The sequence below is a fragment of the Aulonocara sp. 'chitande type north' Nkhata Bay genome, linkage group LG20 (assembly GCF_057382095.1).
Source record: "Aulonocara sp. 'chitande type north' Nkhata Bay isolate Kocher_YH1m ecotype deep benthic linkage group LG20, A_spYH_male_GT1.1, whole genome shotgun sequence".
Lineage (NCBI taxonomy): Eukaryota > Metazoa > Chordata > Actinopteri > Cichliformes > Cichlidae > Aulonocara > Aulonocara sp. 'chitande type north' Nkhata Bay.
The window spans coordinates 25,941,173-25,956,128 of NC_141363.1; the positions used below are offsets into that span (position 1 = coordinate 25,941,173).

The 14,956-nt window shown below is 41.2% G+C and overlaps 1 protein-coding gene and 1 long non-coding RNA gene across 2 annotated transcripts; both read right to left on the reverse strand.

Annotated features, from left to right (window-relative positions):
- Positions 1 to 4,149: 4,149 nt before the first annotated feature.
- On the reverse strand, positions 4,150 to 7,848 carry LOC147305730 (P2Y purinoceptor 1-like). The gene has a single exon (XM_086276950.1). It carries the CDS (start codon positions 7,810 to 7,812, stop codon positions 6,850 to 6,852), a length of 963 nt encoding a protein of 320 aa, XP_086133076.1. The 5' UTR covers positions 7,813 to 7,848; the 3' UTR covers positions 4,150 to 6,849.
- Positions 7,849 to 12,668: 4,820 nt separating this feature from the next.
- On the reverse strand, positions 12,669 to 14,740 carry LOC147305731 (uncharacterized). Its single transcript, XR_015126552.1, has 3 exons — positions 14,689 to 14,740; positions 14,340 to 14,544; positions 12,669 to 12,794 (listed from the first exon to the last, which is right to left on the reverse strand). It is a non-coding gene; the product is annotated as an uncharacterized LOC147305731 (long non-coding RNA).
- Positions 14,741 to 14,956: the final 216 nt, after the last annotated feature.

Sequence of the window (14,956 nt, forward strand, 5' to 3'; positions counted from 1 at the left end):
CTGGCCCTCCCTCTGGTTTCACTGATCAGTTTTGACCGGCATGTTAATACACACATGCAGATATTTTTAGAAATGTAGTGTTTATTAAAAACAACAGGCACTAAAATCTCTTTTAGAAACTTAGGCTATGGTCCTACTTACATTTCGGTATTCTGCAAACCTCAGGTGGGTTTGTTTGCATCTGGCTATAAATATTTGTGTTTGTAAGTTGTCTTTGTGCTTTGTCTGTTAATTTTATGTCATTTTTCTGTTATGCAGAAAGCTGAGACTTCCTCAAGTCTTGAGGAACTTTCATTTTCACAAAATACTTACCTAACATCTAATAGGTGCCTGAATTAACCATGAATTAAAATACGAAAATAATTTTTATGAAACATCTATTAACACACTCACTAACTCACTCACTAACACGTAATGGCGTGTTAGTGAGTGAGCATTAAGTGTCACATTAAAATAACCTTCTCCTGTTTTAATCATTGTGGTTATGTTGTCCTGATTTAGGTGTTTATTGTGTTTGGACTTAATGCAATTCAGAATAATGAACTACATGGTCAGAGTTTGTTAAAATGTCTAGTAAGGATGTATATGGGTGTTATGCTACACTGCATGCCTTGCTTTTGCCATGTTTACCTTGTTATTTCCTCTAATTATTAATTAATGACCAGCACAAGTTGGCTATAAGTTAAAGCTCTTGCACAAGCATCAAATCCTTATGTATCAGGTCTGCATTATTTAAGCATGTAGTTTTGCTCTTATACTTACAGCATGAACAACAAGATGTGCATGCAAATGTTTTAAGAAGCGTGTGACACTCAGTTTCTATATATAAATTTACAGTACATTTTCATGTTCAGATTTAAATATCTGCTGGGCACACAGCTCTGTCGTTTCCGTTATTACCGCACCCAACTGCAAAGTATACACAGGATCTAACAAAATCATGACCTAGATCTGCTGTACGAAGCTGTGGATTAGATGCCTGTAGCTTTGTGGAAAAAAAGCTGTGCATAAAAACGTGAAAAGTGAGCACACACAAACTGTTGATCCTCCACTTCTAAACCACAAAAATCGATACACAGATGTAAGAAAGTAGCAGAGTTTCTCATAAACACCTTTATGTTTGAATACTAACACGAGGTGTTCAGGAGAGCAATCAAGTATCCCTCTGTTGTTGCTTCTGTTCTCCTCTTATTTTACCTAGCTTGTCAGGTGAGATAGTATAGAATGAACTTCAAATCATAACAGGTGAGATTGTATTAAATGAGTTACTTACAGCAACGACAAATCAAATTAAATTAAAAAAAAAAACCCCAGGAAGTGGAAGTGAAAACACGTGACAAAACCTACGAAATGATCCACTGACGCCACTGATTTCTGTACATTTTTTCTTATCTAAAGTTATCAGACTCTGCCACTTTTGCAATATTTATCTGTGACTCCGTTGTTTTTACACTAAGAAGCCAAGTGTGTCTCAAAAACAGATGGACACTTTGCTCTATTCAGAGAGTGTGGCAGCTCCAGTCAGGCCTTTTGAGAAAATGAGAGATGCAGAAGAGCACATGACGACGTATCTGTCCCCAGAGACAGCAGCTAGTTGTTCAAAATGCCCACGTGCTCACAATGGTTGTTTTCCCTTTTTCAGCTACACTGGCCTCATGACCTTATGACCATGTCCAAAGAGTTAGATTCTTCTGCTCAATATGTACGCACAACAAATGGATGACACTTTAACCAGGAGGTGAGGCTATAAGCTATGAAGGTTTTTAAGAAACAAACTGTTGGTAATACATGTGCTGAGTTTTGTATTATCTTTTAAATTTGTTTGCTTAACTCGGTTTTTTTGGGGGGGTTTTTTACATGTGAAGGATTTTTATTGTTCTGCTGCACTTCTTTTCAGTGTTGCCATCTTCCCAGAGCTCTGAAATGGCAAACATATGGGCTTAATGTGGGCTACTTTTGACATAACTGAGGTGGTTATTGGAATAACCTATTAAGTTATATTTTTTTCATCCAAACACTGCCTGAAAGCTCAACTTGACCTGAGTTGCTGGTAGTATTGTATGGGCCTGATGATACCTGGCATCTAACATCTGACCTTAAATTTTTTAAGCAATAGGGGAATAGCAACATTTACCAGATTTCCCAGAGTCAATGATGTCAGTCGAGGACAATTATGGCCATAGAAAACTGTAGATGTGGGTCTCAGCAGGATCAAACGTTTATTGTTATCTGGGATTTGACTTTTGAATTTTTAGCAAAAAACAGCCGAACCCCAGTCCACCTGCTGGTTCTGTTCTTTGAAAGTAAGGTAGAAAAATATTGGCCACTCTGAAAATAAAGGTGATGATATGAAACTTTAAATAGAAATAAAAACAAAAAGAAAACAAGAAAATAAAATTAACACGAAAAACTGCTTCTTAGTTTCTTTGTAGCTTTTAATTGTTTTCACACGATAAAGTTTATTATCACATCTATTCATGCTTGGACTTCTTTGTCTTCAACAAAAACGTAATTAGACATGAACAAGAAGCCCAAACGAAGGTAATGATCAGCAAACCAAATACTACAAGGACTGCCATCACATCTAGGCAATGATAGGCATACCAAGGCAGCTTATATGACTCACTGCGTAGATGTGCTGCACCCTTGTGCCTCATGACATTCTCTATCCGGAAAAGTCAACATCCAATTTTGTCACGTCAACTATTTCAGCCACTCCCCGGGCCTTCATATGTAACAAGTTGTCCTGCTGGTCAAAAATGAGAGGAATGCCCAGAACTGGCAAGCCATGGTAGATGGCTTCGTACAGGCCATTGGTGCCCCCATGTGTGACAAAAACCTTGGTTTTAGGGTGGCCTAGTAGATCATTCTGAGGCAGCCATTCAACCAGCATGGTGTTGTTTCCCAGGGTGGCTGGTCTTTTCCCAACATGTTTGGTCCACGTTGCGGGCTGGATGGATTGATGGATGGGTGAGTGGATGGATGGACGAGTGGAATGACGGAACAAAGTTAGTTATAATTTGTATGTCTATTTGGTATTTGTTAAGCAGTATGTATGTGCATGATTTTGTTTAAGCCTGTTATGTCCATTTGTTTACATTATTTTAGAATATGGAGCATGTTTTTGTATTTTAAATGGACTTTTTGTGTTTGGTGTATTAAGATTTGACATATTTATGCCTTTTCTTTTCTAAATCTGATCATTTGGCTTATTGGTATTTTCCAATGTTTACCCAGATGCAGGACTCAGGGTATGAATAAAAAACGAAAAAAGAAAACTTGGATGCTGCTAGCATAATGGACAGGTTTTTGACGGAGCTGCTACACAAAGCAGAAGATGAAGCATCGCCAGTTTCCAAACTAACTTTCTTCCAAGCGAAAGACTAGAAAATACGATGAGGCATATCTTGCCTTTGGCTTCACCTACACAAGTACCAAGGTAGGTCTCCCCAGCAGAATTTGTTTACCCTGCGTCGGGAGCACGTGCTGGGCTCTCCAAATCACGTACCAACAGTATCCCACATTCTTGATTTTTAGTTCACTGTCAGGGACCAAGCAGTAAAGCATAAAGGACACAGGTGGTTTTAATTCAAAAAAGGGGTTTTATTGACCCACAAATATGAAAACATATTTAACAAAGTCAAAACTTAAACAGGTAGACCAATAAAAGAGGTCAACTCAATAGATTAAGCTCAAGATAATAATTAACAAAACCTCAAACAAACATATGATAAACTGACCTCCTGAAATGACACACAGGGGAACTTAAATACCGGTTTAGCTAAACCAAATGACACACACGGGGGAAAACAAGATGGCTGCCATATAACCCACTAATACAAAACAATGAAACAAACATGAAACATCCCCCAGGCAATGAAGCATGTGGTGCAATCCAATTAGGCTGTCAGTGGTACTTCAGGTCTCGCAGCCCTTTGCCACACCTTTTGCCAGACAGGAGAAGCCAACCCCCAGGTAACTCAAACAAAGAAAGATGTATTAATATAACATAAAACAGAACTTTGACCTTGCAAGGTTAATATGTGTGCACGCCATATAAACATTGGAAGGTGTGATGGAAAAATGAATACATTTAATAAAGAAACGATATTGAACAATAAATAGAATATTTTAAAGTAGTGACTGTAAATTAAACTAAAGTGAATCAACGGGTGGTGAGGTGTGGAGCTTACCATGTATGGCATGCCATCATATTCACAAACACTTCTTATAATGACTAACTACTCCCGAAATTTTGGAGATGTTGCCTCTTTACAGATAATATAATTACACCATGACGCCTCTGCCTTTATATAGTGGGGCGATCGTGGCTCAAGAGTTGGGAGTTCGCCTTGTAATCGGAAGGTTGCCGGTTCGAGCCCCGGCTCGGACAGTCTCGGTCGTTGTGTCCTTGGGCAAGACACTTCACCCGTTGCCTACTGGTGGTGGTCAGAGGGCCCGGTGGCGCCAGTGTCCGGCAGCCTCGCCTCTGTCAGTGCGCCCCAGGGTGGCTGTGGCTACAATGTAGCTTGCCATCACCAGTGTGTGAATGTGAGTGTGAATGGGTGGATGACTGGATATGTAAAGTGCCTTAGGGACTAGTAAAGCGCTATATAAATACAGGCCATTTACCATAAATGTAACTGCTCCTGAAGGTATTTCATGTTCGAAGTAGAATAAAGGGCCATGCTCCAACTGATGTTTAGCCAGTATTTTAATCTTCTTTTCACCAGCAAACACCGTGAAAAACTATGGTGAAATGATCAATGAAAAACACAGAATCAAATTTACCATCACTAGTGTGCGCTTTCTACTGAACATTCATGAGCAATTGTAGTGCATCACAAACTATCAGTTCATATTAACATATTTTGATCACAGCTGCATTTTTCCACAACTGCACACTTCATTATGCTCAACTACATCTAGGATACAGCCGATACGCTATTGATCGACATGTGGTTTAGTGTTAAACTGAGATAAAGTGCAGCTCAAGTGATAAGGGAGTCATAACAGGACAGTTTCTTCACATATGAGTTGGCTTTATGAATTAAAATAATTTTTTGTGGTTAGGAGTCATCTGCAAAACATTTTATTTGTTTTCGGCATATTTAGAGAATATGTTGTTCAGTATTTATTTTCACCAGAGGCAAAACAATTAAATATTTACCTGCAAAATTTGCATTTAATAGTCTAAAACCTGCCAGCAAATAAGATCAGCTCAACATTAAAGTGAAGGTTTTTTTTTTACTGAAGTACCTATACATTGTTTCCTAGAATGAGGCCAGGGCACATCCTGCCCATCTGTTAAATGAATGTTTCAGTTTACACTGCTGACCACATAGTCTCACTTCTGAGTATTAAATAGGGCACATGTTTTTTGTTTGCAGTGCATACATGTTGCCATTATATCATGTGCTGTATATCAAGTGTATCAAGTAACCAATGCGTTTTGGCTCGTGGCCTTGATCAAGGTCATTTGTTGCTGCACAAAAACAAGCAGAAAGCTCTGCATGTTTTCATGCTGTAGGCAGCAATGAAGCAATTCCCCTTTTTAAAGTGTTAAAGCCTGCATGCTTAGCTGATAAAAGTAAGAAATGGGGAAGTTAAAAGAGCCCGTTATTTGATGGAAACATTGCTCTTCTATACCTTTCTGGGTTGTAATTTCAAAAGTTCAAACACTTTCATGCTTTTCAACACTTTTTTTTATGTTTTGCCAGAGCAAATATGCAATAGAGTACCATGTTCATGGTTGACCAAACTAGTAATTAGGGATTAAGCAAAACTGCCTGTTAGAGTTCTTCTTAAAACTGTGCTGTGCATTATTATTGCAAGTGGAACTAACTATTGGTCTGTGGGTTTTTTTTTTTTACACCCAAACACCCACAAAAGTACAACAAATGTATCTATATCAGCAGTCACTACATCATCAGTAATGACAGCAAGCATTCTGAGGAGGATTACTAATCACACAAATGTAAATGTAAAGAAAGGGATTAAAATTTTCATGATGCCACGCTTGCTTTGAAGTGTTAAAATCAAACGGACAGAAACCCTGCAGAGCATTATGTTCCCCCACCCTGACAGTAACAATCATTTCATTACTCCAACACAACAGGGCATAACAAGTGCAGGTTTATCTAAATTATCCATTTATTTTTAACATGTTTAACATGTTCTAAACACAGATATGTGACCACTAATTCCAACACATAATGAAAAGAATGCAGTGTTTAAAGAATGAAAAACAATGTAATGTACAATGCAGTCAGTTTTTGAAGGTGTCAGTGTCACAGTTGTGCAATGACTGCTGCTTCTCTGTGGCTTGTACCGCACGCACTCAGCAACAGCCATAAAAAACATTTGATAAGAGCACGGAAGCGGTCTGTGAGCCAGCAATTAAAAATACAGTAAATATGAAATCAATTTTAATAGTATGCCAGTGTTCTCTCCTGATCTATTCTTAAAGTAAAAGTTCTCAGTGTAAGGTGTTTAAATAACACAAATTTCAAAGACTAAATTACATTTATTTTAGAAAAATAATATCATTAGCAACTGGTTGTTGATACTGACTCCGTCAAAATGAGTGAGGCTTATTCAGAGCAATTACAATCATGCATACAAAATAAAGACAATGTGTTTTAAACCAAAAGAGAAAATGTGTTCCACTGGCTTTCAGTTATTCACAATATACAAGACAACAGAACAAAAAGAGATAAAAGTATTTATATATATTTATATAGTAACTTGTGCCCAAACTGTTGTTGCAGGAAAAGAGAACAATAATTAACTGGATGAAGCACAGTATAATAAACAAACTCAAAGTGAATCATCTGTGCTAAACTCCTGTTAAACATCTGTATTTTGTGCCACTGGTACACTGCTGAACTCTGACACAAAGATCTGACGAAAATGATGAAGCATCTGTCTGATTTGAGCAGGAATATCCATGACATGGAGGTAAACCAGGGGGTTCAAAACACTATTCAGACACACAAGACCACGACTGATCTGATGAGCACTAAAGACTCCCTTATCCCATTTTGGACGCATCCTGTGATTTGACAAAACTCTTGAATAAAGGCTGAGGTTCTTAAAAATATGGTAGGGGATGTAACAAACTGAAAAGAGCAAAATCAAAATGAACATCAACTTTAAGCTTCTTTGTTTCACCACCTTATCAATGGTATTAATGCGGCAGAGAACAAGAGTCACATGTCCATAGGAGCCAAGTAAGATAAGGAGTGGCATAACAAACCCAGTGAGTGTCCAGCCCACACTGTATTTTAGGTAATCCTCCACATACTCTGTAGATGTGGTATGGTAGCATTTTTCAGTTTTATTTGGTAAGTTTTTGGGGAAGAACATATCTGGAAAACTTTGAACACTCACCAACAGCCAAACCATGACTGAAATAGCCACAGAGTTAGTCACAGTTATTCTTCCCATCACTTTCATTGGATGGACAATAGCCAGGTACCTGTACACACTTATACAGGTGAGGAATCCAATGCTGCCGTATAAATTCAAGTTGAAGCAGAATCTTGTGATCTTGCAGAAGGCATCTCCAAATATCCATTTACTGTCCATAAAGTAGTACGCTGACAAAAATGGGAGTGATGGCAGGAACAAAAAATTGGCAATTCCAAGGTTCAGAAGAAACACGTTAATGTGTCCAAGAATTTTCCATTTCTGCAGTAGAGACTTTAGTCCCCATACATTAGCTCCAAGACCAATGATGAAGCCAGTGGTGTAAATAGCAGGCAGAGTTGTATACTCATAGACCGAATGAGTCCAGTGAGTTGTATTCATTGTTTCCTAAGAAGACAATACATTAAAACTCTTCAGTGGCAGAGGTGGTTTTTGAGGGGCAGAGAAGGTATGACCTATTTGTTGAAAGAAAACTTCCTGTTTGACACATTTCAGTCATCTCAAAATCCTATTTGACATCTCAGAGTAACGCCTCATGCACAGATTCACACATGCGTATAATCTCTATGTAGGCTGTTTCCTTGTTTGTGCATAAAAAAGGAAGTGCCAAAAAAAAAAAAAAGATATACCCTTTTGGTTAAAATTCAAGAAAAGGGGATTTCTAAAAATAGGTGCTCTGCTAAAAATGTTGTTTGAAATTCTTTATGGTGTAAACCCACAGTCTATATCCACATGTTATTTTGTAAAAGGTTAGCAGTCTGTATTAATGTATATAACTAACAGGAAGAGAGACAAGTGAGCGAATTTAGCAGACAAAGGGCAGGTGCAGGTTAGCTGTACTGAATGCGAGGGTGGGCAGTTTTATGGCTGAAAAGAAAGGTAAAAATTTTCCTTCAGTTACGGTTTTGAATGTGAAAGTGGAAGTCTTAGTCTGTGTCATGATCCTTGGTTCACACACAGTGGTGACTCAAAAGCAGACTCAATACAAAATTCACAGGAATTATTTACAAATGTATTTCTTTGACAAAAATGAACAGGAACAACAAAGGGAATGATAATATAACTCAAGCCGAGGAAACCAGAAACTGAAATGCCCTGGGAAGCTGCAACAGAAAGGGGAACAATTACCTGAGTGCAGGAAAGTGGTGAGTTAACAACTAAACATGAGTTAGAATATGGGTTACAATCAGAGTCAGACCGTGGGGCTCGGAGGGGAAGGTGTCCATGTGAGAAAGTCCGAGGAGGGAGAAATGGAGGCTCAGGGAGTTCCCTTACATGCAAAACAGGCAGGAGGACTGGCAGGAGAGGTCTTCAAATGCTGGACTTGACAAAGGGTTGTGGTGACCGGTTTAACTTGCGAGACATGGAACGTTGGATGTACGAGCAGCAGGATGTTCTTAGCATCTAACTAGACCTTCTGCCCAGGCCAATATTCAGGGGCTGGGGTGCAGCATAGTGTGCGTGTCGCTTCTTGGTCTTCTTGGTCATTTATAAAATCCCGAAGCTCGTCATTGACCAAGGTTTTGGAAAACCGCAGGGGAGTTAGTTAAGCCAAACAGCAGGACCATATACTTAAAGTGCCTCAGTGGAGTTTTATAGGCAGTCTTCCACTCATCCCCCTCATGTATCTGAACAAGGTGATAGGTGTTCCATAGATACAACTTAGTAAGAGTGGTAGGCACTTGAAGAGACTCAAAAACAGAATTGATTAGGCAGTGGGTATTTGTTCTTTATGGTAATCAATACAAGGTTGCATGCAGCGACTTTTTCCCCACAAAGAAGAGACCTGCAGCGGCCCAATCAATGTGATGATTATGTTTCTGTAACCACAGATAACCAAGAATAAGTGGGGTGTCAGGAGAGTGAAGAGTGAAGAAGGGAATTAATTCATTATGGTTTACGGAGGTGATTAATTTTTACGGGTGCAGTCTGATGAGGAATGGAAGAGGTTCTAACGGCGTGAGTGTTATGTGAAGGCTGTGTGCAGGCAGGAAAAGGACCCAAAGTGCAGACTCACGACAGGCAAAAGTGCACTCCAAAACTCAGCTTTTATTGCTGGATGACAAAACGTAACAAAAACCCAAAAATGCAAAATAAACTTACACACGCAGGCAGACAGAACACACAGCATGAATGAGGGTGGATAAGGGTAGATCACGACATGGACACAGAGAAACACAGGGCTTAAATCCACAGAGGGTGCAATCAGGGAATGGGAAACACCGCTGGTATCAACTTAGGCCTAACGAGACAAAGGAAGCACAACCAGACACATTAACATGAGACACGGACTTTCAAAGTAAAACAGGAAACATAACACAGACTGAACTTACAGACACAGACTCACAGGCAGGCACTGCAACAGAGGGAACAGAGACGTAAACCATAAGACAGAACTCTAACAAAGAAACCAAAGACTAGAAATGATAAATAATATAATAAACTCAAAACTTAACGACCCAGGTATCCTAACAGTGAGTGGCAATTTTAACTCTCTTGCTAGCTTAACGTCCATTAAATTTTGCTCCACTCCATTGAAGGTCTTATTGGTGGTCACTATGGCAACAGTTAATATCAATCGGGGGTCTCGCTGAACTTAAAGCACTCCCCACCTGTATTCCTGGGCCTACCAGTGGGCTGGTTCATTTAGGCAAACCGGGCAGCCCCCGATGCAGTGTCCTGGCTTCCCGCAGTACAAGCAGTCCACGGCCCGAAAACGGTGTTCCCTTTCCTCTGGCAAGGGAACACCGTTCACCGACCACCTACCGATGGGTTCTGGAGTAGGGGGGGATGCCAAGCGGGCGCCCCTAGCTGCGGGCACAGATGGGAGCATAGGCGGTGCAGTGCAGAACTCGGGACGCAACACAGGTCTTTGAAGCCTGGACCATTGTTCAGCTTCCCTCTCTCACGGACGATTATCAATTCTACGGGAGAGGGAAACCAATTCCTCAATGGGGCTGCCACGATTAGGTGGATCACAATTATGTTGACTATCAAAATCGTCGACAACAAATTTAATAGTCAACGCGTCGTTTGATGCTTTGTAAGATCCTGAAAGACACAGGAATAAGTAGTAGAGTGTAATAACGGACTGAAACAGAAGATGGCAGCAATGCATCTACAAGGATGCCAGCTGCCATTAAACGCCAAAAAAGAAGAAGAAGAAGAAGCAGCTTTTGGTGTATCATAGCTGTGTCCAAATTCAGGGGCCACATCCTTCCCTGCTTCACTGGGTGAATGGGTTAAATGCAGAGGAACTATTTCCCTATGGGGACTAACACGGGGACTAACATGGGGACTAACACACACACTTTACACTTCGGGGGCGCATTTGTAGACCAATTATGTGACCGCGACGTGGCAAAGGCTGTCCAAATTCGAAGACCCCTCTAAATGCGGCCGACAAATGTGTCATCCTTTTCCCCAGATTTGAAGAATGGGCCGGGTGTATTCCTCACGGCTCAACCTATCCCAGAATTCATAGCACGGCCCAGCCAATTCCAGTTTCCAACAATGGCGGCAGCTACTTAGTTTTAATGCAACATGCCACATTCACTTTCTTCTATGCTTTTTCAGTGCTTTCTTAAGCTAACATTCACACTCCAATGGATACATTAGAGATCATCTTGGGGTTAGTATCTTGCCCAGGATACTTTGGATGCAGACTGGGCTGAACCACTAACCTTTCGATCAGTAGATGACCTGTTCTACCTCCTGAGCTACAGCCACCAGCAAGTAAGTGTAAAGAAGTGTTGCACAAGCAAGCATCCATTTGATTACTTCTGCAACATGCCTTTTCTGTTTACGTTATAATGTGACCATTAGGAACTATTATTAGAAGGTACAGTATACATTTTCATTTCTATGCATATATGATTCCAAGGTTTATGTATCCATAAAGTGGTGGTTTCTAGGGTATATAAAAGTAGATTTAGAGGCAAAGCCTTCAGTTTTCAGGCCCCTCATCTGTAGAACGGCTCCCAGTTTAGATTTGGGAGACAGACACCATCTCTGCCTTTAAAATTAGGCTTAAAATTTTCCTTGTTGCCAAAGCATAGTTTGGGCTGGATTAGATGACCCTGAATCCTCCCTTAGTTATGCTGCATGATTCTACTTGAGGTTTCTTCTTTTCGACAAATGCATGCATGTAGTGCATCGTCTGATTGCTAGAGTTTTGTCTGTATTGATGTAGAGTGTTTACCTTACAATATAAAGCACTTTGGGGGTGACCGTTTCTATGACTTGGCACTATGAAAATAAAACTGATTAAACTGCTTGTTCACAAGAAGTGTTTTATTCTATGACTTGAAAAGTACTAAGAAAATATAAAATATATCACGGTGGATATGTTTTGCTTTCAAATTAATTAACCAGCAGCACTTTATAATTTGATCTACTGTACAGCTAAGGCTGTAATTCTTCCAAAATTAAATTGCAAATGCAATTAAAGTGAAATTTCTGTGAAATCAGGGCATAAAATTGCAATTAAATGTCATTTTATGAAATTAGTCAAATGCTAGTCATATGCCATAATAAAAAGTGCTGCTAAACATTATGTTTTAAAATCTTCATACAGCAAACCAACAGTGAATGTCCTATGGTCTGGTTTAGCAGTTTAATTAGCAGTTAGTATTACACGCAGGTCTCTATGAGAGAATAATTCAGCATAAAAAGTGTAGACGAATAGTAATATATATAAGGTTCAAGTGTGTTTACAGGGTGACACCAGAGCAAGGACAGTACAGGTATGAGCCTCCCTCTGGTGGTAATTTAAAATATGAACACATAGTGTTTTTGAAGCATCTGTGAACTCCTTAATATTGTTTTTATTTTTTATAAATATAGAATTATACAATCATATTTTAACATCTTTTAAACAAAAGAGAACTGAAATAATCAGAATTATATTTTTGTATTGTTCTTAAAGCACTTCTTTAACCACTTTTTTAATCACATGACTATATGCTGCCACACAAAGTCCAGCTGAAGCAGGATCTGGTTATCTAACTGAAGGCATCTAATATCACTCCCATTCAAATACAGACACAATGGAGACTGCTTTATAAGATTCAGAGTCTTCATTATTCACAACCACAATTTGTTGTGAACAGATGCCGGTACAGGAGAGGAGAACAGCAGAGGGGAGTTAATCCAACAGTTCCAGATGTTTCTCTTCTGGTGACCAAAAATGTGTTGAGAAACTTTTACTCACTTGAATGAGTTTGTTTTGGGGAGGGGTCGTTGTTGAGAGCGTAGGAGGAGGAATCAGACTACAGGTGAGGGATTCAAAGTTCAGATCAGTTCCAAGGATTCAGGTAAATTGTACAGGTTAGTAATATGTTCTTGAGCCAGATGGGGTAAAGCTGGAGATAAGGAGACACAGACACAGGTTAGCACAGAGGAACAGAGGACCAACAACAAGAGTCAACAGCCACCCAGATTCACTCATCCAATAAGTGATGGACTTAGTGATGATGGATGGATCCAAGATGAACAACTGAGGAATCCAGAACCACTCCTCTGATCATGTCCTTCCCACTCCTCAAGGTATTGAAGGTCTGAGGGTGTATGCTATATGACCATAATCGTAACAGGTGGTGGGGGGTCGGCTGGAAGGCTTAAATGACTAAACAAGACAAGTTTAACCTGGCATCATTACTGTCTGTATTTCATAAGCATGTAATGTGGAGCCAGTTTCTTGGACAGAGATTTTAGAGGTATGTCTTTGGAGGATAACCAAACTTTCTTAACTTTCAATGTATTAGGTGGCGCCTAAAGGATGGACATCCCATCCGCCAACGTCCATACCGGGTTCCACAACACTTAGTGGATAAACTGCGACAGGAGGTGGAGAAGATGCTGGAGCTTGGGGTGATAGAGCCGTCCTGCTCAGAGTGGTGTAGCCCGGTGGTCATCATCTTCAAGAAAGATGGCTCCCTACCCATCTGCATTGATTTCCGGAAGCTTAATTCCATTTCAGAGTTTGATGCCTACCCCATGCCTCGAATCGAGGACTTGCTGGAGAAGATCGGAGCGGCCAGGTACATCACCACCTTGGATCTGTGCAAAGGTTACTGGCAAGTGCCACTGGAGGAGTCTTCTCGACCGTACACCGCCTTCAGGACACCTGCCGGCCTGTTCCAGTTCACGGTGATGCCATTTGGCCTACATGGGGCACCAGCCACCTTTCAACGGCTGATGGACAAATTACTACAGGGGTGTGACCCCTATAGTGCCGCCTACCTGGATGATGTAGTGATCTTCAGCAACACCTGGGAGGAGCATCTGCAGCACCTGTCCGAAGTCCTGGGAAGAATCCATAAGGCAGGGTTGACCCTCAACCCCTCTAAATGTGAGTGGGCACGGCAGGAGACCCGCTACCTTGGTTACCAAGTGGGCAGAGGTGAGGTGCGCCCGCAGTTGGATAAAGTGGAACCTATCCAGAACTGCCCTCGGCCTCGCACCAAAAAGGAAGTCCGGTCTTTCCTGGGGCTGGTTGGCTGGTACCGAAGATTTGTGCCCCAGTTTGCAACTATTGCGGCCCCTCTTACTGCGTTGACCAGCAAGGACCAACGGAATCCTGTCACATGGACAGCGGAATGTGAACAAGCCTTCAAAGGGCTGAAAACCTGCCTGTGTACGACCCCAGTTCTCAGGAGCCCAGACTTCAGGAAGAGATTTCTGGTCCAGGTGGATGCCTCCAAAAGCGGCCTGGGAGCAGTGCTGGCCCAAGGGGACCCTGGAGATGAGCATCCGGTCCTATACCTAAGCCGCAAGCTGCTGCCACGGGAGACCAACTACTTAACGGTGGAGAAGGAGGCCTTGGCTATTAAGTGGGCACTGGAGAAACTCAGGTATTATTTACTTGGAAGAGAGTTTGAGCTGGAAACTGATCATCGAGCGCTCACCTGGATCCATTCCATGAAGGACCATAACAGCCGACTGACACGCTGGTACCTTTCACTGCAGCCTTTCAGATTCATCATCCGTCACAGACCAGGCAAACTCAATGTAGTGGCAGATTATCTCTCCAGGTTGCCGCACAACGCCAACCTCCGGGTGGAAGGGGATGATGTGACGGAGTTACGCCGTCCCGGGCTGCAGACAGCTGATCTGGGCGCATACATGCACCACCACCATTAGTTTCTACAATTAACGTGGCTGCGCGTCTTTTCGTCGACCGGGCAGATAAACAAAAAGGGGTGAGAGGTATATTTTGAGCAGCGCAGAGGGTGGCCAACATATTTTCCCACTTACCTTTAATAAAGCTGGTCGCGGAGACTCGCTGTGATCGCCGATTATACGGGGGTTATGCAAGCTGATGGTATGGTGTTCCGGGGTTTAAATAGTGGGTTCGCGCGCGCTTGAAAGGTCACGCGAACTGCATCATTTTTTGGTTTGTCTTTTGTTATTGTGAAACACTGTAGGCTGCCTGGAATTGGCCATAAATGTCTGTATATACATATATGTATTGTAGGAATACAGCGGGAAATAAGCTGAGGGGAAAAGATTGTTTGGTAAAAGA